Source organism: Lissotriton vulgaris, chromosome 1_1 (genome assembly GCF_964263255.1).
Source record: "Lissotriton vulgaris chromosome 1_1, aLisVul1.2, whole genome shotgun sequence".
Lineage (NCBI taxonomy): Eukaryota > Metazoa > Chordata > Amphibia > Caudata > Salamandridae > Lissotriton > Lissotriton vulgaris.
The window spans coordinates 333,256,372-333,284,041 of NC_141685.1; the positions used below are offsets into that span (position 1 = coordinate 333,256,372).

Here is a 27,670-nt window from a genome sequence, read left to right on the forward strand (position 1 = left end):
AGTATTGCTGCGCTCTTGTTCGAAATCGTTCTTTGGTTTCCCTTTGACGTGCAATCCTATCTAATCTTGCGGGTATTGTTTCTGTATGCGTTTCCCGCTTCTCCGTGTATCGTTTCAACACCTGGATCGACTTTCGATCGGAAATCATCGTGGACCGGCTTTGAGGCCTAACTGCGCCCGGTCAGCTCTCCGTCGATGGATCAGTCTCTGTTTAAATTATGTCCTCCGTGCCACCCTAAGTATCCGCGCACTGACTCACACAAAGTGTGCAACTTGTGTTTGTCTCCGGAGCACAAGGAAGAAGTCTGCGATGCATGCAGATATTACCGATTGAAACGACTCTTTGCGGTCGTCGGGCTCAACGACGTGAGATGCAGCATCAAAACATCGAAGATATGCCGGACATCTTCGGTGAAGACTCCGACCAAGAAGACATGGAGGCATCAGTGGCGGAGGAGGACGCTGCCTTCTCTGAGCAAGACTCAGACTCTGAGATCGACAGAGACCTAGGTGCCGAAGAACTGCCGCAGGGACAAGGTGACACGAGTACCAAAGACCCCTTGCACCCACAAATTCCGAAAAAGCACAAGGCTTCGGCACCACCTCTGCTTTCTGGCCAAGGTTGGCACCGAGACAACGTTTCTGTTGTCCCGCCTTCAGGCCCGGCACAGAAACTAGCAGTCAAGCCTTTCGGCTCGGTCCCGAGGCCACAAAAAGCCTCCAATTCCAAGCACAAGTCTGGCTCTGAGCCGAAATCCTCTGCGCCGAAAGCCAAGCAGCCTTAGGAGCCGAACCCTCCCATGCCGAAAGGTCTGCCTCTGTTGACGCCAAAGACTTCGGCGCCAAAACACAAAGATACCCCTTCGGATCCAAAATTGGACACTATTCCATTACCACCGGATCTGAAGCAAAAGAGGCTCCAAATTCACCCTGACACTGGCCATATTTACGTAAAACCACCTCAGAAATGCATGATTCAAGAAGAGGACACTTACAAAATCCCCTTGAAGAGAAAGTCTGTGGCTACAAGTCCTTTTCATATACCATCGCCTCCACTTCCAGCAGCTCTGTCACCACCTGAGAATCCTTTGCAAATTACACCTCAGGTTCTCCCCAGTCTCATCATGATGATGCAGATGATGGGGGAATGGATATTCCAACAGATCCATGGACAGATTACACAGTGGATTCTCCAGGTGATACTGATCCAGATCTTCACCCAGCCAAACCATCTCCTCCAGACGACAATGCATCACACCAAGAACTCTGCCAGGGCTGCACATGAACATGCGGTAGAGCTCCACAAAGAATCCCTAGAGGAAGATTTTTTTGTTTGAGACCTTAGCATTCACACACAAGTCATCACAATCACTTCCAATGCTTAAAGGCATGATGCAACATGCTGATGAGATTTTTTTAATGATCCAGTCAGAGCACGCATCTTAACACCTAGAGCGGAGAAAAAATATAAGGTCTCTCCTACAGACCCCATTTTTATCAAGGGACAAGTGCCATTAGATTCCCTAGTCGTATCCAATGCTCTTAAGAGAGCAAATTCTCAAACATCAGGGAATGCTCCTCTGCCAGATAGAGTCCAAACTAATTGATGCTCCTGGCAAAGCGCATAGCCGCTCGGGCAGCAAATCAATGGCGCATTGCAAATAGCCAAGGCCTTTTAACTAGATATGACCGAGCACACTGGGACGCAATAGAGCAATTGCTCCAATATCTCCCAGATGAGCATAAGGCTAAAACACAAGATTTAGTGAATGAGGGTAAGCTCATTTTCAATTCCTGTAGTTGTTGTGCTCTAGATGCCGCAGCTAGAGAGGTTAACACCAGCATCCTACTCAGGAGACATGCTTGGTTAAGGATTTCAGGTTTTAAACCTGAGGTCCAACCATCCATCCTTAGCACACCATTTGATAAGGAACACTTATTCAGCCCTAGCGTTGACCATGCGTTGATAAAACCGCATCCAACAGAGGATTCTTTCGTCGCTCCTCGTACAGAGGTGGGACAGAAACTACACCCTCAGATCAAAATACCTCAGCTTACAGAGGTAACAACTAGTCTCCTCCCTCAAGAGGTATTTTCGGAGGAGGTTATAGTGGCAACAATTTCAAAGGTAGGGGGTAAGGGTAACGCACCCCCTAACTCTCCTTCCCCCAACCAACAGTGTCTTAACCACGCTTCCCCCCCGATTATAGCACACCTGTCGGGGGAAGACTTCAACAGTTCCTCCCCATTTGGCAGTCTATAACATCAGACAAATGGGTGGTTGGAATTATCCAACATGGTTATTGCCTAGAGCTTACCAGCAATCCCCCAAACATTCCACCTTGATCTCACAAGTTATCTACAGAACATATACACTTGCTAAAACAAGAGGTCCTGTCTCTTTTACTAAAAGGAGCAATAGAGCCAGTTCCATTACAGTACCAGTGCTCAGGTGTTTACTCTCTCTACTTTCTCATCCCCAAAAAGGACGGTTCCCTAAGGCATATTTTAGATCGGAGAGGTAAACCATTACGTACTGTCAGAGCATTGTCACTCCCACTTTCACAAACACTTTTTCTGCTCTAGATTTAAAAAACGCATATTTTCATGTTCCAATTCATCCAGCTCATTGCAAATACCTCCGATTTGTTATAGCAGGAAAGCACTACCAGTTCAAGGTACTTCCCTTCGTAGTGACTAATGCGAGGCACTTTGTAAAAACTCTGGGCGCTGTAGTCTCTCCTCATCTCAGGAGACAACAAATTCCTGTCTTACCCTACCTAGATGACTGGCTCATCAAAACCAGCACTCACCAAAACTGTCTGCACCACACACAGATCACAATAGATCTATTTCATCCACTGGGATTTACCATCAATGATCAAAAGTCTCACCTGAATCCCTCACAGATGCAGTCTTACCTATGACCACTCTAGACACAGTCAAAGATCCCTCTCCCAATGTAGCCAGAATATACAATTCAAGCTACCATTCAACAGTTTCAGCCCAAGTGTTCATGCAACTACTGAGAATGATTGCGTCTTGCATAGCAATTGTACCCCATGCAAGCCTTCACATGCGCCCCCTACAAGAGTGCTTAGCATGCCAGTGGAATCAATCACAGAGTCTATTAACCTATCTAGTGTTGGTAGACTGCCGTACACATCGCTCTCTGCAATGGTGGAACCCACAAAACTTATCAGCAGGCCGGCCTTTCATAGACCCTGTTCCACAGATTGTACTCTCAGCAGACGCTTCTCTACCTGGTTGGGGAGCTCATCTTAAAGATGACATAATACAAGGCTTGTGGAGCAACAAGCACAAGACCCTCCACATCAACTCTCTGGAGCTATTAGTTGTCTTCCTAGCACTAAACGCTTTTCAGACTCCTCTCCAAGACAAAACTGACGGTCAACATGACAGCAATGTATTATGTGAAGATGCAAGGGGGGGACAAACTCTCCCCACTGTCAACACTCGCTCAAGCCATTTGGAATTGGGCGATCCATCACATTTTTCTCCTGGCAGATTATCTCCCAGGAGTAAACCATCAAATTACCAATCTCCTCAGAAGACTAAAGCAACAAATTCACGAGTGGGAACTTCACCCCAGGTTCTCCTTCTGTACTTCCAACAGTGGAAATTTCCACAAATAGACCTATTCGCCACAGCTGAAAACGCAAAATGCCCAAACTTCGGCTCCAGGTACCCACACACGCAATCAAAGGGCAATGCTCTATGGATGAATTGGTCAGGGAAATTTGCCTACGCTTTTCCGCCACTTCCTCTCATTCCATGGATGGTTCGGAAACTCAGGCAAACATCCCTCACACTAATTCTAGTAGCTCCCACATGGGCTCATCAACCATGGTACAGCACCCTGTAGGAGCTGTCACTAGTTCCACATCAAAAACTACGCCTGAACTCCAGTCTTTCCATACAGAACCATGGAGAAATCAGACATCCAAATCCCAAAGAACTGAATTTAGCGATCTGGCTCCTGAAGCCATAGAGTTTGGGTACTTAAATTTACCACCAGACTGTATGAATATTTTAAAAGAAGCAAGAAAGCCTACCACCAGAGCTTGCTATGCTGCAAAATGGAAAAGATTTGCGGTATATTGCAACAACAACAAAATCGATCTTTTAGACTCTTCTATACAAAATATCTGTTATTTGTTACATTTACAACAAATAGAACTGGCTTACATGTCTATTCGTTTACACCCTGCAGCTATAGCTGCTTACTTACAAAATAGGCATTGTCTATCCCTATTCAGAGTTCCAGTAATTAAAGCCTTTATGGAAGGTTTAAAAAGGGTAATCCCACCAAGGATTCCTCCTGCCCCAGAATGGAATCTAAACATTGTCCTCACAAGGCTCATGGCCCCACATTTTGAACCATTCCACAAATGCCCTTCACTGTTCCTCTCATGGAATGTTGCTTTCCTCATTGCTATCACATCACTGAGGAGAGTTGGTACAGGCATTAACGCTAGAAGAACCTTTCTTTCAGCTACACAAAGACAGGATAGTTCTCCAGACCAATCCCAAATTCTTTCCCCAAGTAATATTTTTTTTCTTCATATAAATCACTTGGTTGAGTTGCCAGTTTTCTTTCCTCAACCTGATTCTGTAGTAGAACGTGCTCGTCACTCGCTTGACGTTAAAAGAGCTTTATTGTACTACATAGGTGGAACAAAGGACTTTTGGAAAACAAAACAACTTTTTGTAGAATTTGCTCCACCTCATAAAGTCAATCCTATCTCTAAATCTGGTTTTGCTAGATGGATTGTCAATTGCATTCAAACATGCTATACTAAAGCCAAAAGGACTTTGACTATACCCACTAGAGCGCATTCCACTTGCAAAATAGGGGCTTCTGTAGCCTTTTTAGGTAACATCCCACTAGTTGACATATCTAAAGCAGCTACATGGTCTACACAACACACATTTACTAAACACTATTGTGTAGATGTATTAGCACGACAACAAGCTAATGTTGGCCAAGCAGTACATAAAACACTATTCTGAACTGCAACATCTAAAGGCCAGCCAACGCTTTGGGAGTATACTGCTTTATAGTCTATGCAAAGCATGTGTATTTACAGCACACATGCCTCAAATGGTTAATGTTACTTACCCAGTAAGCATCTGTTCTTGGTATGTAGATCTGCAGATTCACATGCGCCCACCCGCCTCCCCGGGTACCTGTAGTTGTTGCAATTCTTCTTTATACATTATACTCCTGGACATCTCTATACTACACTTACTTACTCCATTCTCACTCTAGCGGGAAAACTATCTAACAGTGGAGTCGATGACCATGCACACTATCACCAAAAGGAGGCTTCACCTTACCTCGTGACTAGGAACAACTTTTTTGAAGAAAAACAACTTGCAAACATCCAGACCCAACACTAGTTGGCAGGAGTATGCAAAACATGTGAATCTACAGCTTTACATGCCAATAACAGGTGCTTACTGGCTAAGTAACCTTATCCTTTAAATATGTGTACAGTTCATATACAAGCTATTTAAATGTTGACTGTTGGGTAAAAGCGGACATCCTACACCCTTTCCTTTCACACAGCCTGTACCCCAGCACAACTGTCAGATCAGATGGTTGACTTTGCTTCTCTTAATCTCACTGCAAAGTTAAAGGATTTTGTAAATGCCATTTTCCTGGATAAAATAAGCAGCAATTTGACGACATAAGCTGACATTTGACGTCTGTCTTTGAACACACACATTGCATATTCATTTTTTGAGTGAGCAGAACGCCTGTTCTTTGCCAGTTCCAGCTCTCTTCAGAGTGAGACAGTAGATCCTAAAAATAGGTCACCCTGATAAAATCTGACTGGCTTTAGCAAGTGGGCAAGTAGATTTCTCAAGACCTGACTGATGACCACAAGCAAAGCCTGAAACACTGCAATGGTGGTGGTATAGGATTCTTTGGTGGCATGAACAGGGTTTTGAAAACTAATAGAGTAGGTCCTTTGTATCTAAACACAACTCTGTTGTTTACAAACTACGCAGCTGCAGTAGAGTTCATGCAGTTCACATGGTCTAAAGCAGTTGTTGGTAACCTGTGGTTCACAGAACCCTAGTAGTCTGCACTCCCACTTGGCGGGGGCGGTCTAGAGGAGGACAGCGACTATATTGAAAATGTTATTATATGAGCAGACTAATAAAGTGTACATAAAGAAACAAAATGTAAAAGTGAAATTTTAAACCTGTTCTATGAATTAAAATCGGAGACAAACAATTAAGTTGGTATCCTTCACTTGTTTGGAGCAGCAAGCACAGTATAGTAAGGACGATCAGTGGTCTCAATTGAAGCGCTGGCGGAAGTGATATTCTAGAGTTTAACATATCGCTTCCTCTTTAAGGATTAAAAACAAGATTTAGTAAAGCTCCGAACTTCCCATTAAAAAATTCAGTTTTTCTATATTTGTGCATTAAATAAAATACTTAATCATTTGTGTATTTGTTTGATGTTAACTTCTTTCTGTATTTTTCGAAGTTGAAACAGTAGAAATTGCTTTGACTGTGGCACTCTGCTTTTAAAATGACTCAGTGAGGATTCCTGGATTCCAGCAAAGATTTATCAATCAATCAATCAAGGCATTTATAGAGCGCACTACTCACCCGGAGAGTCTCAAGGCGCTTGGGGTGGGTGGGGTGTCGCTACTGCTCGAACAGCCAGGTCTTGAGTTTTTTCCTGAAGGAGAGGTGGTCTTGGGTCAGGCGAAGGTCGGTCGGGAGGGTGTTCCAGGTCTTGGCGGCCAGGTAGGAGAAGGACCTTCCTCCTGTTGTCGCTCTTAGGATGCGGGGGACGGCGGCTAGGGCGTGGTTGGTCGATCGAAGGTGGCGTTTGGGAGCGTAGAAGTTGAAGCGGTTGTTGAGGTAGCTCGGGCCTTGGTCGTGTAGGGCTTTGTGTGCGTGGGTGAGGAGATGGAAGGTGATTCTCTTGTTGACGGGGAGCCAGTGCAGGTCTCTTAGATGTCCGGAGATGTGGCTGTGTCTGGGGATGTCGAGGATGAGTCTGGCTGAGGCGTTCTGGATCCGCTGGAGTCTCTTCTGAAGCTTGGCGGTGGTTCCGGCGTAGAGGACGTTGCTGTAGTCCAGTCGGCTGGTGACGAGGGCCTGGGTGACCGTCTTCCTGGTCTCGGTGGGGATCCACCGGAAGATCTTCCGTAGCATGCGCAGGATGTTAAAGCAGGACGCGGAGACGGCCTTGACTTGTCTGGTCATGGAGAGGGAGGAGTCCAGGATGAAGCCCAGGTTGCGTGCGTGGTCTGTCGGTTTGGGTGCGGTGCCCAGGGCTGGGGGCCACCATGAGTCGTCCCAGGCGGAGGGCGAGGAGCCCAGGAAGAGGACTTCCATCTTGTCTGAGTTCAGTTTCAGGCGGCTGGTCGTCATGTACTCGGCTACGTCTTTCATCCCTTCGTGGAGGTTGGTTCTGGCGGCGGCTGGGTCGTTGGTCAGGGAGAGGATCAGCTGGGTGTCGTCGGCGTAGAAGATGATGTTGAGGTTGTGTTGGCGTGCGATGGCCGCAAGGGGGCTCATGTAGACGTTGAAGAGGGTGGGGCTGAGCGAGGAGCCCTGAGGAACGCCGCAGATGACTTCCGTGACTGCAGATCTGAACGGTGGTAGGCGAACTCTGTGTCCTTCCAGCGAGGAAGGAGATGATCCACTCCAGTGCCTTCTCCTGGATTCCGATGTTGCTGAGGCGCTGCACTAGGGTGCGGTGGCAAACGGTGTCGAACGCCGCGGAGAGGTCTAGGAGGATGAGGGCCGCTGTCTCACCGTTGTCCAGCAGGGCTCGGATGTCGTCGGTGGCAGCGATGAGGGCTGTTTCGGTGCTATGGTTGGCTCGGAAGCCAGACTGTGAGGGGTAGAGGGATCCATTCGTCTCAAGGAAGGCGGCCAGCCACTTGTTGACGGTCTTCTCGATGACTTTGGCTGGGAACGGGAGGAGCGAGATGGGGCGGTAATTCTTGAGTTCGGTGGGGTCCGCTGTTGGTTTCTTTAGTAGAGCGCTGAGTTCGGTGTGCTTCCAGCTCTCAGGGAAGGAGGCGATGTCGAAGGAGGTGTTGATGATGTCCCGCAGGTGGGGTGCGATGACGGCGTCGGCCTTGTTGAAGACGTGGTGGGGGCAGGGGTCGGTCGGAGATCCGGAGTGGATAGAGTTCATCGTGCGGATGGTGTCTTCTGTGTTGATCTGGGTCCAGGCGCTGAGGGTGGTGGTGGGGGGCGTTGGTGCGGTCGTTGGGAGCGTTGTTTGTGGGCTGAAGCTGTTGTGTATGTCCGCGATCTTGTTGTGGAAGTAGGAGGCGAGGGAGTTGCAGAGGTCTTGCGACGGGGTGATGTCGTGGTTTCCGGCGTTGGGGTTGGAGAGCTCTTTCACGATGTTGAAAAGTTTCTTGCAGTTGTGTGCGTTGTTGTCCAGGCGGTCCTTGAATGCTGTTTTCTTGGTGGCGTGGATCAGTTGATGGTGCTTCCGGGTGGCGAGCTTGAGGGTGGTCATTTTGTCCGGTGTTGGCTCCCTTCTCCAGGCTTTCTCGAGGGCTCGGCAGTTCTTCTTGGAGCTCTTGAGTTCGTCGGTGAACCATGGAGCCTTCTTGCTGCCGGGTCTGCTAGGCGGAGTCCTCAGTGGGGCGAGGTCGTCTGCGCAGTTGCTGATCCACTTCGTGAGGTTGTCGGCGGCCTGGCTGGGGTTCGCTGAGCTGGCGGGAGGGTGCTGGCTCAGGGAAGCGGCGAGCTGGTCTGCTGTGATCTTGTTCCAGTTTCTTCGAGCAACCTGTTGCTGGTGGTGGTGGATCGTGGATCTTCTGAAGGAGAAGTGGACGCAACTGTGGTCCGTCCAGTGGAGTCCGGTGGCGTGGCTGAAGACGATGTCCTTGCTGGATGAGAAGACAGCGTCGAGTGTGTCCGGCGAGGTGGGTGGGGGTGGTCACCAGCTGCTTGAGTCCGAGGTTGGCGAGGTTGTCAAGTAGGGTGGTGGTGTTGCGGTCATTGTTGTTCTCCAGGTGGAAGTTGATGTCCCCCAGGAGGATGTAGTCGGCGGAGGGGAGGGCGTGCGGGCTGATGAAGTCGGCGATGTCTTCGCTGAATTGTGTGCGTGGTACCGGGGGTCGGTAGATGAGGGTGCCTCTGAGGGTGGTTTTGGGGTCCGTGTGGATCTGGAAGTGCAGGTGTTCGGCGGTAGTGGTGACCCTCATTTTTCATTACTGATTTGTTGAGTCCACAGAAGTAGAAATATTTAGAATTGATGGTCTAAATTCATTGGAACTAAATTCTTTTTTTGTGGCTGGGATTTCCTCTTTTCACTTCCCTCCAAAAGAAGAGCTCTAATTTACATCAATAAAATACTTGAACATTTCCTGTGACAACCCTTGTAAAAATTGCCAAAAACAGAGAAGCAAACACTTACTGGGCTACATCGTGTGCCTAGCTAGTTTTTCTTGTCCTCTTTGATATTCACTGGCAAGGCTGTTGCATCCGAGTTTGTGGATTTTTTCTCCCTACCTTCCCTTACGCTGGTGCTTACCCTGACTGCCGTGTTTTTTAGCCGTGGAAACTCCGACTGCTGCCTCTCAATCTGCGTAGACTCCCTCACCCTAGCCCCCCCCCCCTTACCAGCCTGATTCCTTTGTCCTTTCTTACTTTTTGCCCTAGCCTCCTCATACCCTCCTCTCTCGTCCTCCACTCCTCCCTTCCCTTTTCCCCTCCTCTCCTCCCACTACCGCCGGCTTCACCCCCCTTTACCTCCCTCTCCTTCCTCAGCCTGCCACACCCCCTTTTACCTCCCTCTCTTCCCTCTTAGTGCCTCCTCCTCACAACCCTACAATGCCTCCCCTGCATCTATCCAAACACGGCCCAAACTCTTGGTCCATTCTCTACACCCCTAATCTCTCTTAATACGCAAAAAAAAAATTCAAACACAACCTTCTCATCCTTAACCCTGAAACACTCATCGTTGACAACTACTACAGCCTCACTGCCCCTATTACTACCAACTACATTTTCTATTCCAAACGCCCCTCTAAATGGAAAAGCACTTTCCTACAATCTCTCCCAGTCACGAAGGGCCTCAAAATCCCCCATGGCCACAAAATATCCACGACTCCCTCTCCTAGGGAAATCGACATCTCCATTTTTAAAACCGGTAACATCCTCATCCAAGCTGCCGGTCCCCACCTCAACACCTTTGAATATCACTTCAGATCACTGACAATCCATCTTTACAAGTCCGCCAATAACCTTCCCCTCTCTCATCCTTTGCCCTCCTCTTTATCCCCTCTCGCTCATCCTATACTCCCCTCAGCAGATATGCCCACGTCCAACAATGCCTTACAATTGTTGACCAACCAACTTCACAATTCCACCAATAACCTTCCCCCCTCTCATCCTTTGCCCTCCTCTTTAACCCTTCCCTCTCATCCTATCCTCCCCTCAGCAAATATGCCCACGTCCAACAATGCCATTCAAGTGCTGAACATGTCCACGTCCAACAATACCATACAATTGTTGACCCCACCCCCACTCTCAGCCCTCTGGCCCTCTTCCCCAGGACCTCCCTACTTCCCGCAGCTCCTAATCCCCCACACACGCGTCCTGCCCTCCCTCACACCTCACTCCCCACGCCACATGTGCTAACCCCCACCACCTTACGGACTCTCCGTGCCCTTCCCCTCCTCCTCTGACCCCACCCTTTTCCTCCTCTTCTAACCCCCCCCCCCCCCCCCCCCCCCCAAAACTCATTGCACCCACTACCCCAAACCGTCTCGCACTCTATTCCGGAATAGCCCCTACACCTCCTTCCTCTCTCCCTTTGAAACTCACATCTCTCCCACCATCCCGACCCGCCCTTCTCCCTACTTCCGAACAATCCTGCCCCTCCTTCTTCACCTCCTTCACCCTCTACGGCCATATACCCACCTTCCCCCTCCATGCCTCTCCTCTTGCCCTACTATGAACACCCCGTGCCGCTCCGTCCACCTTCTCCAATTTCCCACCTTAGTCTTATATCTAACTCTCTTGGCAACATTGAACGCATTCTCGCCACTCTCTCTAGAGATCTCACTCATCTTAGATCTGATTTCTATTCCCGCAAAAACGGAGCCCCCCACTCCGGATAAACACTACTCACACCAGACATAATCCCACTACCCCCAAACCATTTTGCACAACTCCTCTACACCGTCGCGCACACAGACCTCTCCGCACCGCCTGCCCCCTCTCACCTATGGAGATCCTAGACCTCTGCAAATCCTACCCTCCCTGCTCACCCACCAATATCCAGCCTCCCCCTGTCTCTAGCATCCCCGTCATATTGGGGACTAGCCGAACCCCCCGCTCCCCTAGCTCACCTAGGCCACCCCCCAACTCACCTCAATCCACTCCCTTCCACTCCCCAAAACTCCCCCTAAATCTCTTTCCTGCATGCTTGTCAATTGTCGGTCCGCTGTTCGACATGCCATTGAAATCTCTGAAACTATTCTTAGTGAATCCATCGACATCGCGATCCTAACGGAAACCTGGCATCCCTTCGTTGATGAGCTATCCGACCTTCTTACACAATCGTCACTTTCCAACTCCCAAAACATTTTTCTGGGAGACCTCAACCTCCATTGGAATGAGACCAATAACCCCTCTATCACCCTCCTATCTAACCTTCTCGAGATCAATAACCTCGAGCAACTTTGTAAATCTTCGACCCATTCCAAAGGAGCAATCCTAGATGCCATCATTACAAGCAAAGATCTAGCCCTCCTATCCAACATCGTTCCCATCGACTGGTCCGACCATCATCTCATTCTGTTCTCTATAGCGATCTCTGCGTTCCCTCCTCCCACGAAAATCATTAAACCCATGAAACTGTCCAGAAATCTTAATATCCCCCCTGATTTACTGGAATCCAAACTCCATGCCCAACTTCTCGCCATCCCTCCGTCACTGAATGCGAATGAGCTTACAGAACACTACAACAAAGCAGTCGTGGATACCCTGGACCTCCTGGCCCCGCTGAAGCTTAAAAACCAAAGAACTATTCCTACCAAATCATGGTTCAATTCTGAGCTTAATAATGAAAGACGCTCACTTAGACGGACGGAAAGAACGTGGAGACAACATCCTACCCCTTTGCACCTAGCTCGCCTCAGACTTGCAAGATCATCTTATAAAAAACACATCTTTAAACAAAAAGCATCCTTTTTCTGAGCACAACTGGTCCGAGCCAAAAATAGACCCAGAGAACTGTTAACATTGTTCGCAATCAAACCTCATCCACTCCTCCTATACTTCTGGCCTCGACCACTAGATGCGAAGAAATAGCCCTCTTTTTCTCTGAAAAAATTGCTAGAATAGAACAATCCTTCCTCCAGACTCCGACCCCTACCTCCATTTTGGACATGTCCCCTAACTCACCTGCATCCCTCCCACCACCCCCTGCTCCCTCCATGATACTACATAACATTGATCTCCCGATCCCCTCCATTCCCTCCACGATTCCAATCCCCCTAACACTCTCCTTAAAAATAACGCCGCCTGGCATAATTACCAGCCAGTTTCTGAAATAGATGTCTTTGACATCATTGCGAAACTTAAACCCTCCTCCCACACAAGACCCCCTCCCCTCTAAACTTGTCCAAAATCTCAAACACATCATTACCCCTTCCTGGACCTCGATCATGAACACTTCCCTAGCTACCGGCTGTGTCCCTTCCTCCCTACAACTGGGCCAAATCACCCCCATTCTCAAAAACCCTACTGCCGACCCTAATGACCTCAACAACCTCCGTCCTATTTCCAATCTGCCCCTTCTCTCGAAAGCCCTGGAAAAATGTGTCCTTCAGCTTGACAGACACATTGAACTTTTTAACTTACTTGACCCCCTCCAATCAGGCTTCAGGAAAGGTTGCAGCACTGAAACCGCCATGCTTAACATTGTTGATGACTTTACCACTCCCTCGACAATGGCGAATCTAGCCTATTGATCCTCCTCGATCTCTCTGCAGCGTTCGATACCGTTAACCACTCTGTTCTACTCAAAGTCCTTAGAGAACGATTCGGCCTTAATGGTATGGCTCATAATACCATATGGCTCATAATTGGTTTGTCTCATACCTGCAACACCGTGCTCAACAAATTAAAATCCAAAACTGCTGATCGAACCCCTCCCCCATTTCTCTAGGAGTTCCGCTAGGATCCATACTCTCTCCCTCTCTCTTTAACCTCTTCATGGAACCACTCCCCCTCATTCTCAAACAAGCAGGGATCAACTACCATCTTTACGCTGACGATACTCAACTCTACCATAAGATAAAAACCCATGCTGACATCCTCCACCTCAACAACACCCTCATCAAAATTCAAGCCTGGTTCCACCCTAACCACCTCAAACTTAACCCTAAAAAAATTATTCTTTTCTCCCCAAAAAACAACCAGCTCCCCATTCAAAATTGGATCACAGACCTTAATGCCCTCAACTGCCCCTTATCCCTAGCCACCTCAGTCAAATCCTTGGGCATCTCCCTTGACAACCGCCTATCTCTCAACGTACACATCAAAAACTCTGCCAAAGGAGCCCTCCTTACCCTCCGTAACCTTTAAGAGAATTAAGCCCTTCATCCCAATTGATGATTTTAAACTAGCAGTTCAATCTCTTGTTCTATCGTGCATTGATTACGGAAATGCCATCCTCACCGGAATTCCCAAAACACACCTGGCACCTCTAAAATCAGTGCTCAACCTCGCGGCCAGGCTTATCACAGACTGCAAACGATTTGACCACATCTCTCCCGCCCTCAAAGCCCTCAAATGGCTCCCAATTGAAGGCAGATCCACTTATAAAACGGCCTGAATTACGCACAAAATCCTCCACCAAAACACTCCGACTTACCTTGCTATCAAATTGACCGAAGCAGGCTGCACGCGATCCCTGAGAAGCTTTAACACCCTCCTACTTATCCCCCCCTTCAGAAAAAGAATTCCACTCAGTCACGCTCCTTTTCAGGCAATGCCCCTCTTATTTGGAATGCCCTCCCACCAGACCTCCGTTGTAACCCGTCCTACCCCAACTTCAAAAAAGAACTCAAACTTCTTCCCCTTAATAAATACTGGGGCTTCTAACTACCTCCCGAGTGGCCTCTCCTTCCTCAGCATCCCCCCACTCAGCTGCTCCGCCTACGGCTAGTGAACTCACTCCTGCCCCCCTCTCCTTCCCTTCCCCTTCAATCCTATCACCTTCCCCCTCCTCCTTGCCTCTCCTTTACCTCCCGTTTCTTACTACACCTTATGACCTTCAGTTTTTCTTGCACATTTTTTGTCCTTCTTGCTCCTAGGTAGATTTTATCGAACCTTCCCACCAAACTGCGACCTCTATATTGTATATATTGTTGTGTTTAGCAATTGTTTTTTACTTTTCATCTAGTGTAACCTTTATCCTATGTGGACTGCTTATTTTTTAATCAACTTTCGATACTTGTACACACTGTACCTGTATTTAAACACCTTTCTGTTACAATTGTAAAGCGCTCTGATACCTCTGGGTCCAGCCAGCGCTATATAAAACCTCTAAAATAAAAATAAAATATTCTGTTGGTGGATCATTAAAAGATGGCTACGGGAATTTGTCGTGGATAGTAAAGATTGTCTTTCTCTGTTGGAGGCAGTCTTCTCCCTTGATGAGAACATGCATGTTATATGCTGTTGAATGTTTGTTAGCTGTAAACTTCAATCATCAAATTGTGCAGTAGCCATTAATGCAGGATGATATTGGTGGCTCTGTACTGGGACCACATTGTCTGGTTTTCGCATCTACTGGCCCTGAATAAGATGGTAGTTTGCCCATCCTTTTCTAAAATCATCTCCTTGATTCACAAGGAATGCAGGTTCCTCCCCCTGAAAACCAAGAGCTTAATTATGTAGTTAAGTAGCAAGCTTTCAAGTGGTTTGGCCGCTACATGGTAAATTCTGCCGTCACTCAAGTTGCCAGGAAACCGCTCTCGAGAACTGTAGAGGAGCAAATGGCAGTGTTTTGCCAGAGGGTAGTCTGTGCTTAGAAATATTACAAACAGGTAATATTTGTTGAAGTGTCTTGAAGTTCAAGTTCGACAATTTCGACTAAAGGTCCAAACGTCCCACCTTATCTATTAAAAAAAAAATAATAAGGAATGATGTTTTGAAATCTTAAGTAGGTAGGCAATTTCAGAATTTGGATAATATTGGCCTGTTATCATAATTGCTGATTATTGAATCTGCTGCCCGGTTGCAGAAGTAAGCAAGGAGAATTTCTTCAATGTTACAGTGTATGGTTTCCAACTAGGACGAGACGCTGCCTTATGCTATCTCATTTCATGAAAGGTATTATCAGATTTTTATAAAATTAGGAATGTTGCCATCCTTTTTTCCTTTTCCAAACCCCAGGCCCCCAACACAGCATAGATACTCTAGGAGTTAAACATGTCACTATAAATCCCTTATCTGATCTCATCACACATTGGATAGTTGCATACATTGTTGAGAACCACTCCTTGCAGGGTCTTCCTCTGCACTCGGGAAGATGCATATCTACACTTGGGCTGTAACCGGATTAGCAGCCTTTTCAGGCATGTCCTTATGCATATAAACACCTAAAGGGAGAGAGTGGATTTTTTTTCTGGTCAAGTTCTAAATGTTCTTCTGGGACATTCTGAAACAAACCATATAAGAATAGCAGAGCCAAAAATGGCAATTCACCATTCGGATTGTCGTAGTCTATCTTATATTTTGGATAGAGGATCTTTCACCCACTGCAGGTGGCATGCTTTGTCATTGGGTGTGGTCCAACATCTAGGTGTGCAATCTACACACCAACGATGGGCTCCATCTGACATTAAGGGAGCTAGACTGTTGCAAAAGATCATAGTGGGGATTACTACAGACAATGTAACGTTATATATTGGTCTCCTGGCCCAATGATAAGTTTAAAACCAGTAAATCGGAGAGATGCAAGAGAACCAGACCTATTCACACTGACTAATAGACCTCCGAGGGTCACCGTCTTTCATCAGGGCAAGTGAACTGTGTATCCCTACTGCTGTTCTCTGTTACTATCAATGTATGTTTGCAGGCTAATTATAGAAGATAGGCAATAAACCACATGTCAAAGTTTCAGACACAAACTTAACACATCCCAATATGGTTCATTGATGTGGAACACAGCTTTTCTTGCTGGTTTCATACTTGGATATGGTGAGTCCGGCAAATAAATTGTGCTGATTAAATTCTTTAGCCTGCCAATAAAACACATATCTTTACACCTATCGCCCTGTTTAGCAAAGTAGTCCTTTCTGTTAGAAGTAACAAGAATCACAAGCGCTTTTTTTTTTTAAATCATTGTTTTTATTTTCCTACGTGACTGGATTTGTTTCTTATCCTTAGTGTGAAGTGTAAGCAACAAGCATTGACACTTTTTGGCATCAAGCATACTAAGAACCCCATCGAAAAGTAAAAGAGGGTGTTTTTATTAAAAGTACCAGTTTGCACTTCTCCTCAACAAAGCTGTGATATTTAATCAAAAAGTTTAGAAAAAAACTGTTATTATTGCAAAGTTTTAAATATAGAATAAACATGTTTGTTCTTTATTCCAATGCTGAGCATGGTATTCAAACGGAAACTGAATCTACTTAAAGGAGAACTACTCTCACATATTATAAAAAAGTGTGTAAATTATAAAACATTTCAGTTCAAGCTATACACTGGCTGGATGTAGAATGTTTCCCTTGAATCCCAGGGTATTGTCTGAATGCGTGTGTTATCTTAGTGGATCCAAACAAAACAACATGGACCCGTTACTACAGGAACACATACGCCTAAAATTAGTCAGTTTTTGGCTTTGCCAATGCTTATTGCTACTTGCAAACATTTAATTATTGCTCTTGTTTTCAGGTGTTTGCTGCAGTGCAGATTGTTTTCGACAAAGAAGGTTAACTCCACACTGGAACATTACCTAGGAATTGTGCTGAAATCTCCGAAAGCTGCAACTAGAACTCTTCAATTAATTTTCTGAACTGTCAAATTATTATTTTTTTTTAAAACTTTTAATACGTATCAATGTGACTTATTAGAGACAGCAGTGTATGTTAGCTGATTGTCAAGTTTGTACAACACATGTTGCTATGAAATTATTTTGTCCTAATCAACTGTGCATAGTTTTACAGAATTTGGCAGCAAACTTTTAATTTGATGAAACTCGGTGAGTGCATCGAAATATCCATAGGTCCCCTGTAGCACGAGGCTTGTCGGTGGTTCAGAAAGGGGAATCAAAGGCTGTAAAGTTTGTCATATGAAATAGCTGGTCTCTTTCTTAATCAGGCAAGCCTGGCATCGGTGCCCTGAACTTATTATTCATATAATCACAAGGTATACATAGGAAAGACTGCATTATCAAGCTTTGTGGTCTACTGCAGTTGTCCTGTCTGTGCATTAAACACAAAAAATGTATGATCCGCACAGGTCAGCTGTTGGTGTTCTGTCCTTTAAATGTCATAGGCTCTACTGATGGCTTCCTGTGTATCAGCAGGGTCATGATGGGTGTACCTCTTAAATTGAAGCATCTGTATCTTATATGTAGTGGGTATGGAGAGTCCGATGAATATAGGTTGCATTGTTTACAATATATTTTTCTTTAGTTGAAGCCAGCAGCCCAGTCAAAACAAGGTCCTACTTAAAGTAAGCATAATCTGTACATGGCTCTATTCACGGTGCCTCTCCTTGTTTATCATGGCCCCTCCCCTGCTCATTTCAGCCTCAGCCCTGCCCATGTCATTATCCTTCATTTTGCGGGGAGGGGAGTGGCATAGAGCACTTGTAGGTTTGGTAAAAAAAGAAAGCACTTGTATTTAAATACAATATTTGACGTCTAACTTTCTCTTGTTTTTCTCTGCTCAGATAACATATACGAAGTGGTTACACTGCTTGTATTTAACTTATTTTGTTGAGATAAACTCCACGTCAGGGTCCTAGTTTGACTTGGGTGACAAAGCAGATATTAAATCATTGTTTTTTTGTGTTCAAGAGGCATTGCTTTGAAATACTTTACTTTTTATGCTGTATCTGATCGTCTTCTCTGTTTTTTTTTTTTACGGCTGTCCTCCCTTGTAACCGATGCAGATGGTGTACTTGTACCCTCTACTGTGTATAGCCTCTGTTTTTAAAATGTTGGGTATTTTGGGGACCAACTTCACCCATATTTTAAGTAAAGGTTTTTGCACAAAAAAAGCATTGCTTCCGCTTAACACTACTTTCTTCAGTAGGATTGTGTACTGTACTACTGTTATAATGAGGTCTACTTTGTTAAAAGCACAGGAAAAAAATAACCTCAATGTCCAGACTACTGTGAGATGATCCATGTTCTGACATTGCAGTTAGAGCTATCATTACTCAATTATGGGATTTTTTTGCCACCGTGTTACTTTCAGATTTGCATCAGTGCACCTTTCCTCAAAGATGTTTACAGAGCTTCGTAAGTTCAGGAAAAAAACACCTTTTCGGAATCTGTAAAGCTGGTTAATTCAACTGCCCAGTAGAGTAAAAGTTCTCTTTTGCCTGTGTTATTTTTTTAAATGTGTGGGTTGTTTATAATGTTTCACAGTGAATTTATTTACCATGAAACTAGCAAATTGGTACCGCATTGCTGTGTACAAAGGATGAGGTAAAAATGGATGAATACAGAGTAGGCTGATGAAGGTAAGGTTATTAGCAGTGTAAGGTGGTTTCCCAACTGGGACCTTTCATCTAGTGGATCACATATGGGCAACGTGTCCCTGACAAAAGATGGCCTTGATTTTCCTCTAGACATGCAGGGGCAAAGGTTGTTTTCGGATCACGAGGAAGCCTGATACTGTATATTATTACTACATTTCTTTCTCTCTAGGCTCCTGCACTAAGTTCTTAGAATCCAACAAGGTTGTGGAGGGAGATGTGTGTTCTTTGAGGGTGGGTTCAAAAAGTGTGGGATGGCCATACGAAAAGGTCACTCTCTTACACATTCCTACACTGTTCCTGTAAGGTCTGCCTGACAGTCGGCATGTTATGTTATTTCTACTTGATATAGCGCACAAATCCTACCCCATGGTAAATCTTGGCTCTGTGCCAGCACAGGAACACCTCATCAGCCTAAAACAGCCAGGTCTTCAGAAGTTCTTTTTTTTATTTGCCAGGTCTGCGCAGCAATGGAGATTCTACGGAAGTTGATCCCATGTAGATGTGGTGCTAAAGGAAAAGGTCTCCCACTAAATCTGGAAGTATGAATGCGGTGAACGGTCAGGAGCACCATCTATGTGTTTTTGCAGGACAGTAATACCACAGTTTGTCCTTTGGGTAACTGAGGGCTCCGCCCATCAGAACCTTGTGGATGAAGGAGCAGATTTGAACATAGTGTGCTTACCGAGCTTAAGTCCGTATAAGGTTTTCAGTATGGGTATCAATGGTGAGCCTGCTGGGAGATTACAGATCAGGAGTGCAGCCGTGTTTTGGAGTTTGGCCAATAAGGTATTCGCTGCCATGAGCAACGTTTGCCATAGTGAAGGTGGCTTATGTATAGGGCCTGACCCAGAGTCTGCCTTGCAGAGGATAATAACCAAGGGGAGACTTTAGCTGAATGATTGTGAAGTATGCCCCGCAGGTAGCAGAGATATGATCCCTCATGGATAGGGCCTGGTCTAATTTAACGCCAAGATTTTTCAGCACAAGCCTGACTAAACGAGATGATCATCTGTGTGTCATCTGTATATGATATCGCTTCAAAGCCGGTGCGATTTAACAATCTGCGCAGGGGGGGGGGCTACATAAATGTTAAACGTCTGGCTCAAAGAAGAGCCCTGATGCACCCATTTGGTTATTGAGATGGAGCGGGACTTAAACGGACCCAGCATGATCATTTGAGTGTGCTGACTAAGAAGTCTGCAAGCCATAGTAAGGCATTGCCCCCGACACTGACCTCACACAGTGTGCACAACAGTATGTCATGATAAACTGTGTCAAAGGCCGCTGACGAGTCCAGCAGCACTAGAATGAGCCCAGCTCTAAAGACAGGCGGATTGTGCCAGTAACTGCCACCAGTGCTGTGGCCAGAACTGAATCCTGATTGTGAAGGGTCTAGAGTTTTAAAGTTCTCAAGAAACGCCATGAGCAGTTTGTTGTAATGGGGCGGTAATTATGCAAGCTCTTTGGATCTGCATTTGTTTTTTTTCATATAGAGAGACCAAATCGGCCTTCCAGGCAAGTGGTTTTTTGGCCTGTCCAAGGATAAATTAAAAAGTGAGAGGATGGTAGGTGATACTAGAGATGCGAGATTAGCTGTGACCATAAGTGGACATACATCCAGAGCTGAACCAGATATAACTTTAGCCACAAGCCTCAAATTTGATCTAACGTAAAAGGTTCAAGCCTATCTAGGAGAGGGGAGGAATCAGATGGCAGTGCCATCGGAGCAGTACGGTTAGTGTGACTGACTGAGAATTTCTGGTAGATAAAAAAGTCAACCAAAGAATTGCGTAGGTGCTGTGAGGCAAGAATCACCATAGAACAAGCGCATGGATTGGTGTCAAGCACCTAGTCAGATTACACAGGAGCCGAAGATGGTCCCAAAGCCCCTCCACCAGTGCCACCACCAACAGCTATTTCTCTTGGTGGGAGCAATAATGGGGGGGAAAGGGGAAGTGGATTAAAGAGAGACAGCCTTGTAACAGGTATCCGAAGTCCTCTGCTGCGTATCAGTCTATTTTGCTTGGGGCTGGTATCTCTGCATTCCAAGGCTAAAGGCAATTGTTTCTCTCTTGGTGAATGTTAGAACCGGCTGTCTCTAGTTGGCAGAGGTATGCACTTCTGACAAATAGGGACACTCCTTTTCTAGTTAGGGCAAGGGGATCACACCCTTCGATAACCCCTGCTCACCCCCTTGGTAGCTTGGCAGAGCAGAACAGGCTTATCTCAGAGGCTGTGTGTTAAGCAATTATGACCACGTACAGTAATACAGTGAATACACTACAAATGGACACGACACCGTAGTATTATAAAAATAAGTATTTTTATATAAGACTTAGCACAAGACCAAATAACGGCAAAACTGTACACAATCGGAATAAATACGTTCAGGAAGGAAAAAGGGATAGTTCAAAGGTAGTTTCTTCTTTAGCACAAAAGTCTTTTAGTATCAAGCAAATCTTCTTCTTGGAAACACAGTTCTTAGCAACAGGGTAACTCACACGGGAGCTACACAACGCTGGGGCAAAGGTAATCCACAGGTTCGGCGTCGACCGCGAGGAGCGCTGCGTCGGGCCTGGAGTCACACGGACCCCCAACAACACAGTACCTTAGGAAAATGAAGCACACGATGATCAGCGGCGTCGAGCAATCCGGCGTCGCGTCTTCGGTGTCGATCAGGCCTCAGCAGGCGTTGTCGATGATGCAGTTGCACAGAGTGAGCAGCGCTCACGGCGTCGAAGGGCACACGGTTGATGCGATCAGCAGCGGGGCAGACACGAGGTCCTCTGGAGTTAGAGCCGCACTCCTACTCACTGGCGTTGCTGCTGGCGTCGGTTGGGCCCAGCGTCCGATTGTCGTGGTCGCTGGTTCTTTCAGAGGTGCTGGATTCACACTTCCAGCGGATAGCACTTTTTAGCAGGTGAAGTCCTTTAGCCCTGTGACTTCGGCAGGAGACTGGCACTCTTCCAGTCCTTGGAGATTTTCTTAGCAAGCGTGAGAGTACACACACAGTTCCTCTCTCCTGATTCCTTGGCAAAAATAAAGAAGCACTGCAGGATTCCCCCAACAACAGCACACCGGCAGAAGGGGTAGACAGTCCTTTAGATCAGCAGGCTTCTTGTCCTTGGTTACAGGGTTCCTTGTCAGAAGTGATCTAAATTCTTGGTTCAGGGGTCCTTCTCTTATACCCCTTTTCGTCTTTGATCCCTTTGTCTATGCCGGGGGTTTCCCAACACCCTGGGTCTGCGGTGGGTGGAGCTAGGCAGTAGCACCTGGCCTATTCATTGAGCCGGGCCGGGTCCTCAGACGCCCCGCAGGAGGTGGAGCCAGCATTGTATCAGGCAGGAGCAGAGCTATCGCCCTCCTGGCAGGAGGTGGGGCCAGGAGCGTCCATGGCAGGTACAGAGCCATCAGTCGCTCGGCAGGAGGCGGAGCCAGCATTGTATCAGGCAAGGCAGGCTATCAACAACTACTCTCCCCCTACTCTCAACGTAATGTCCCACTCATCCCACACTGACTCATCCAGACCTCTTGGAGCCACCCAGCTCCTGTCACACACACGTAAGACCAGCAGAGACCAGATATGGTTAGACAAGAAAATAGACACTTTCTAAAAGTGCTATTTTCGAACCCAGAGTCCAAAAACCATCCACACCAACGGATGCGTAATTAAACCCCGAGTTCAGGGATACCAAACTCGACATTGCACCATGCTCCCCGAGCCAGCTAGGATTATAGCGTTAATAATCCCGGCGGCCCATTCTACACAACGGAGAGCAGGCTACCTTGCAATAGTGAAGCCCTAAGATGGCGGCACTTCACTACCAGGACAGACCAACTTGGTCAGGCTTGTCCTACCTTACACTTACAATGCACCCTGCCCATGGGCCTACCATAGGGGTGACTAACATGAAGTTAAGGGAAGGTTGGAGGGGCTGGCAGGTAGGTATACCTGCGCAGCCGACGTGACAGTGCAAGACTGCACGTGGGTCTCGCAATGACCGACCCGTAGACATTCTTTTACAAGGCCGCTCCTGTGGGTGGCACAACACGTGCTGCAAGCCCACAAGCGGCATTTGCATTTACAAGCCCCGGCACTCCTGGTGCACTAGACTAGGGACTGACAGTAAACCAAATAAGCCAAACATGGATACAAGAGATACATCATTTTAACATAGGGAGCACTTGCGCTATGGCACTGATCAGCAGTGACACGGCGCCCAAAGCATATACCAGCAAAACATCGTAAAACAGTAGAGGCAAACAGGAAAAATGGAGGAGAGACTCAAGCCAATGATGTCAGGTCTAACAGTGAAATAATGTAATTCTTTTGGAATATCACTGTACTATTGAATGTTCAGTTCTGTGCAGTCATAAAATACAGTGGACATAATGCGAAATTGTTCCCTTGACAGCACAACGAGAGATGCTTTGAATGTCTTTTTAAGTCTTTTCCTTCTTTTAAATTAATAGTAATCCTTCTTACTAAGAAGCTAGGAGCTGGTAAGAATATTGCAGGGTTAAGACGATATCTCTATCTTCACACTGAATGCTCCGTTGCTGAAAAATTTACAGACGCAATGGTAGAATACTAAGATGTATTTCTCAATAGGACAATTCTTCAATATTTAAGTTTAGACTTAACCTTTACTTAAACTAACTTATTCTTAGCGCTAAGAATTCTACTGCCTTAGTTCAAATTTGTTTTCGTTTAACTTTTGTTGCCCATGCGTTTTGCAAATGACTCGAATAATGTTAACTTCCTCTTAAGGAAAGCGAAACTAATACTAAATCCAAAATAGATGGCAGGAGCAGAAAAACTCCACAAAATTCTCCTCAGGAATCCTGTGCTGAGGTGAGACGCTACGTTCGCCTCACGGCTACAGTTGCAGTGCGTCGTTCCTAGTTGAAACATGCTCTTTACTCTCCTTGCTACCCGCATGTCTAGAAACGCTAGACCACTGACCCTGCACTTGAAAAGGAACCTCCGTTCCTGGATTCTTTTCAAACGAATCTTGCAGCATTCTCAGGAAGTGTTTTAAAGCCTTCCTGGAGGTTAAATAAAGTCTTCTCCAACGTGGGTATTTCACTGCCCTTTTTAGACGATTACCCTTATTCATTCTTACCTTACCTAAGCTAGCACTGGCCATAGTGATCTTGACACTCTGTAAAGTCATTGATCACTTTGTAGAGCTCTTTAGATGAATTGCCAGCAGAATCATTGTTGCTAGTGATGTAGTTTCTCCTGTTTTTTTAAAATGTGTAAGTGATGACATGCTAGTGACATTTTATAGGCTTCTCTGTCTTCCTGTGATTAGAACATCACCATAGTTTTTCCAGCCTTTTACAGGCAGCTTTCATCAAAGTAAGGTCTGTGTAGCACCAAGGGACCCGAGGCCTGAAAAAAATAGATTGGACTTGTTTAGGAGGTACCATTCTGTCAAATCTACAATGAAAGCGTGGTGGTTGGGGTTAAGTGCAGTGTTTACATCTGAACACTGGATGGCATCTATGTGGTGAATTTTTTTTTTTTCAAGAATAGTTCTGTTGAGATGGAGTTCCAGACTCAATAGGTGTTTTTTTCACTCTATTAGCCGACTGGGTCATCACGTCAGCCTTTTCAATACGCCACTTAAGTGGTGGTCTGTCCAGTTCAAGGGTAAAGGACCTTCACTCTTCAGGAGTGTGGAATTTATGAAAAGTAAGTCCAAGGTATGACGCGCCCCATGCGTGCGGCCAACTACAATATGGCATAGGCCAAGCATCTCCATGTCCGAGAGGAGTTTGGCAACCTCTGGCTTCTAAACCTCTTTTCCATGAAAGTTTCCTATATGAGGATGTTTTTGAACGACATTGTGAAAGGAGCTATACTTTCAGCTAGGAGTAGACTAAAGTCTTTTTTAGTGTCTGGCAGGCAATAAGAACACCCTTCAAATGGACTTTGGCCTGCAGCTCAAATTTAAAGATGCACATTTCCACCCAGTCCACTAGCAATGATTTTATAAGTTGAACCTTAACAGTGTCTCTCAACACGATGGCTACTTCACCTCCTGGTCTGGATCCTCTATCCATCCTAACTAGCTTATACTTAACCGGTAGAGTGAAGGGAATACACAGGAGAGCAGAGGCATTAAGCCATGCTTCTGTGAGAAAACGGAATTCTGGGGCCAGCTATGATAAAAGATCCCAGATTTTGGTGGCATGTTTAGGAAGTGACTTATCGTTACAATAAATGCCTCTGAGAGGCAGTATGGTGCTGGGTGTGACTTTTACAGTGTTGTCTGAGGGCAAGGCACGTCGGGCTGATGGAGGGGTCCCTGCGTGGGACTGGCACCCGCCCCTTTAGTCACGAATCCATGCGAGAGCGAACTTTTAGGGCATGGGCTATTGTCAAAGGGGACAGGTATGAAAACATACAAGCTATGCATGCAACTGGAACGTCCAAGCGCTTGTAGGGGAAGTGGCCGCTGGAGGACCCACACCGGTCTAGTTGAGCATAGTGGTTGCCGATAATAAAAAAAAAAGGGTTGCTGCAGTGTAGCTTACTCTGTTCGCAGAGGTAATATTTATAACCTGGGAGGCAGGGGTCCTGCGACGTCTGGGTGCAGACGGCTGGCACGTCAGCGGCTTGCCGCTGCAACTGTCTGCACTGTTGTTGGCCATATATAGGCGTAGAGAAAGGTAGTGCTACACCACTAACCTCCAAGAGGGCGGAGCGAAGAGATAAGCAGCGTGGGTACGGTCTCATGTGTGTTGAATTTTAATATGACTTAGATGTCCAGACCTGGATGGTGCTAGACAATCTGGCTGATGTTCTTTGTTCAGGTGTTTTTTTTCGGGTGTCAGTCCTTGATTACTACTGCCTGGAGAGGAGAAAATTACACAAAGTTAGACGCGCCGAATATTTTGCAGAGCACCAGGAAAAAAAAGTGATTCTTTAAATACTGAATCTGAGGCAAAATTGTATTCAAACTAACTTGTGTATTATTTAAGGTAGCCATTAAACCCCACCTATAAGTGCATATCACGTATGACATCCTGAAAACTTCCAAATGTTTTTATTTTTAGTGCTTAGCCAAATACCTATGCTGCATCAGATTTATTTAGACGACTGAGTTACAGCTTTGCAAATGAAAAACTAAAACAAGTAAAAAAAAAAAAAGGAGGGCATGTTCTTACAAAAAAAAAAGAAAATTGGGAAAAATTATACTTTCTGAAGGAATCCCCTGAAAGCAATAGCATGTTGATAATGATAGGAATGGTAAGGGAAAGCGATGGCACAACTGTTGATATTGGTAATTTAAAACAAATATCTCGATCTGGTGTCTGGATCGTGAGCTACTAGTAGCTCGCAGACAGTCATAGTAGCTCACAGCCATGAGTAAATAAGCACAGGGTCCCCTCTTCTTTTTAAAGTTAAGGAAAGGCTGTGTTTATTTTACATTATCATCACGAGGTTGCAGATAGCAGGGCTTGTTAATGTGCATTGTCCAGTGATATATTGTTTATTTTTAACGTTTTTATTGATTTTAACAATCAGTTCACAGATGTGGTACTCGGCAAGTAGCATAAGGGCACAAGAGGCAGCATCATTTGCAGCAATACAGCCAAATAGTGAAGTAATATTTTAGAAAACATGATACAACAGCACTGGGCTTCATGGCAAGCTATGGGCCCCTCACCCTCATATGTGAGCTTTGTACTAGATGGTTTAGTGAGTGTGTATCCTCAATAATGGACCATCCTTTAGCTTGACTGGGCTCTTAACTGTATACCCCTGTACCCAGCCCAATCTTTCTAAACGTGGTGTTTCTGGGGGCACTCCCTTGCCAAGTAGATCAGATGTCCCAAACCCATTCAACAGTCCATCCCCTTGCCCCACGTCTCTCTGGGGGAGCAACCGTGTCCCTCCAGGCTCGCACAATATCTTGGTTAGCGATGATCAGACCCAGCCAGAGCAGTGCCCTTTGATATCTATTTCCTCCTAAATCGTCCGTGACATGCAAGAGGATAAGTGGGATCCCTGAGTATGTTCCAGGCCAACACTCCCTCCAGACATCCCTAGACCCCAACCCAAAAGTGAAACTGTGTGGGGCAATGCCAAAATGTATAGAGTATGTCCCCTTGTTGGTCGTCGCACTTCAGACACTTCCCTGCGGTTATTAGTACCATGCGGTGCAGTCTCGCTGTAGTGAGGTATACACGGTGCAGCAGCTTGAGCAGTATCAGTCGAAATTGGCGTGCTATTACCACCTCTGTAGAGGCTTCTACCGCTTCCTGCCAATCCTTGTAATACATCGGTCCCAGCTTCCCTTCCCACGCCACCCTCACCCCCACTTGGAGAAGTGTGGCTCACTGGTTAGAGGAGGCAGACCCTGATGCAGATGTCCGACCCGGGACCAGGGTTCAATTCCCGACGCGGCAGGGTCTTGAGCTCAAAATGTCCACGGACTGGATAATTCTAGCCGCGGTGCCTACTCGAATCATGGGTTCACACTCTGCAACTCTGGGCAATAGCTTGCTTAATCTCCACTACGGCCCTACCGCGATGGGATGCCTGGTCTTCACCTTGGGGATTCCCAGTAGGGGTTATCTCGCAGGGAAAGCCAGGACGGGTTCCCAAAGCAATCGCTAAGAGACCTATCGGTGATTTGGCGCTATATAAATCGAAATTAACATAACATAACACTATTGAATCCGGAAAGTTTCAGAGAAGCATTTTGTAAATCTCAGGCAATTTATTATCCTTGATGGTTGTAGGGGAAATTTTTGGTTCAAGTGGGGAGTATTCGGGGTTGACCTCCTCAGCCTATAATCGGTAGGAGCTCATAGTATAGCTGGAGGTAACGTTAGAACTGTGTGTGGTGAATATCATATTCCACTTGTAAATTTTGAAAGTACTTAAACGGCCCTT

The 27,670-nt window shown here is 46.1% G+C and overlaps 1 protein-coding gene across 1 annotated transcript in view; it reads left to right on the forward strand.

The window, feature by feature from the left end:
* Positions 1-18,270, forward strand: part of CMPK1 (cytidine/uridine monophosphate kinase 1) — a 111,863-nt gene extending 93,593 nt beyond the window's left edge. Inside the window, exon 6 of the mRNA XM_086952398.1 lies at positions 16,939-18,270. Coding sequence (XP_086808524.1) covers positions 16,939-16,980 — 42 coding nt within the window. The 3' untranslated portion in view covers positions 16,981-18,270. The remainder of the gene's footprint in view (positions 1-16,938) is intronic.
* The last annotated feature ends 9,400 nt before the right edge of the window (positions 18,271-27,670 follow it).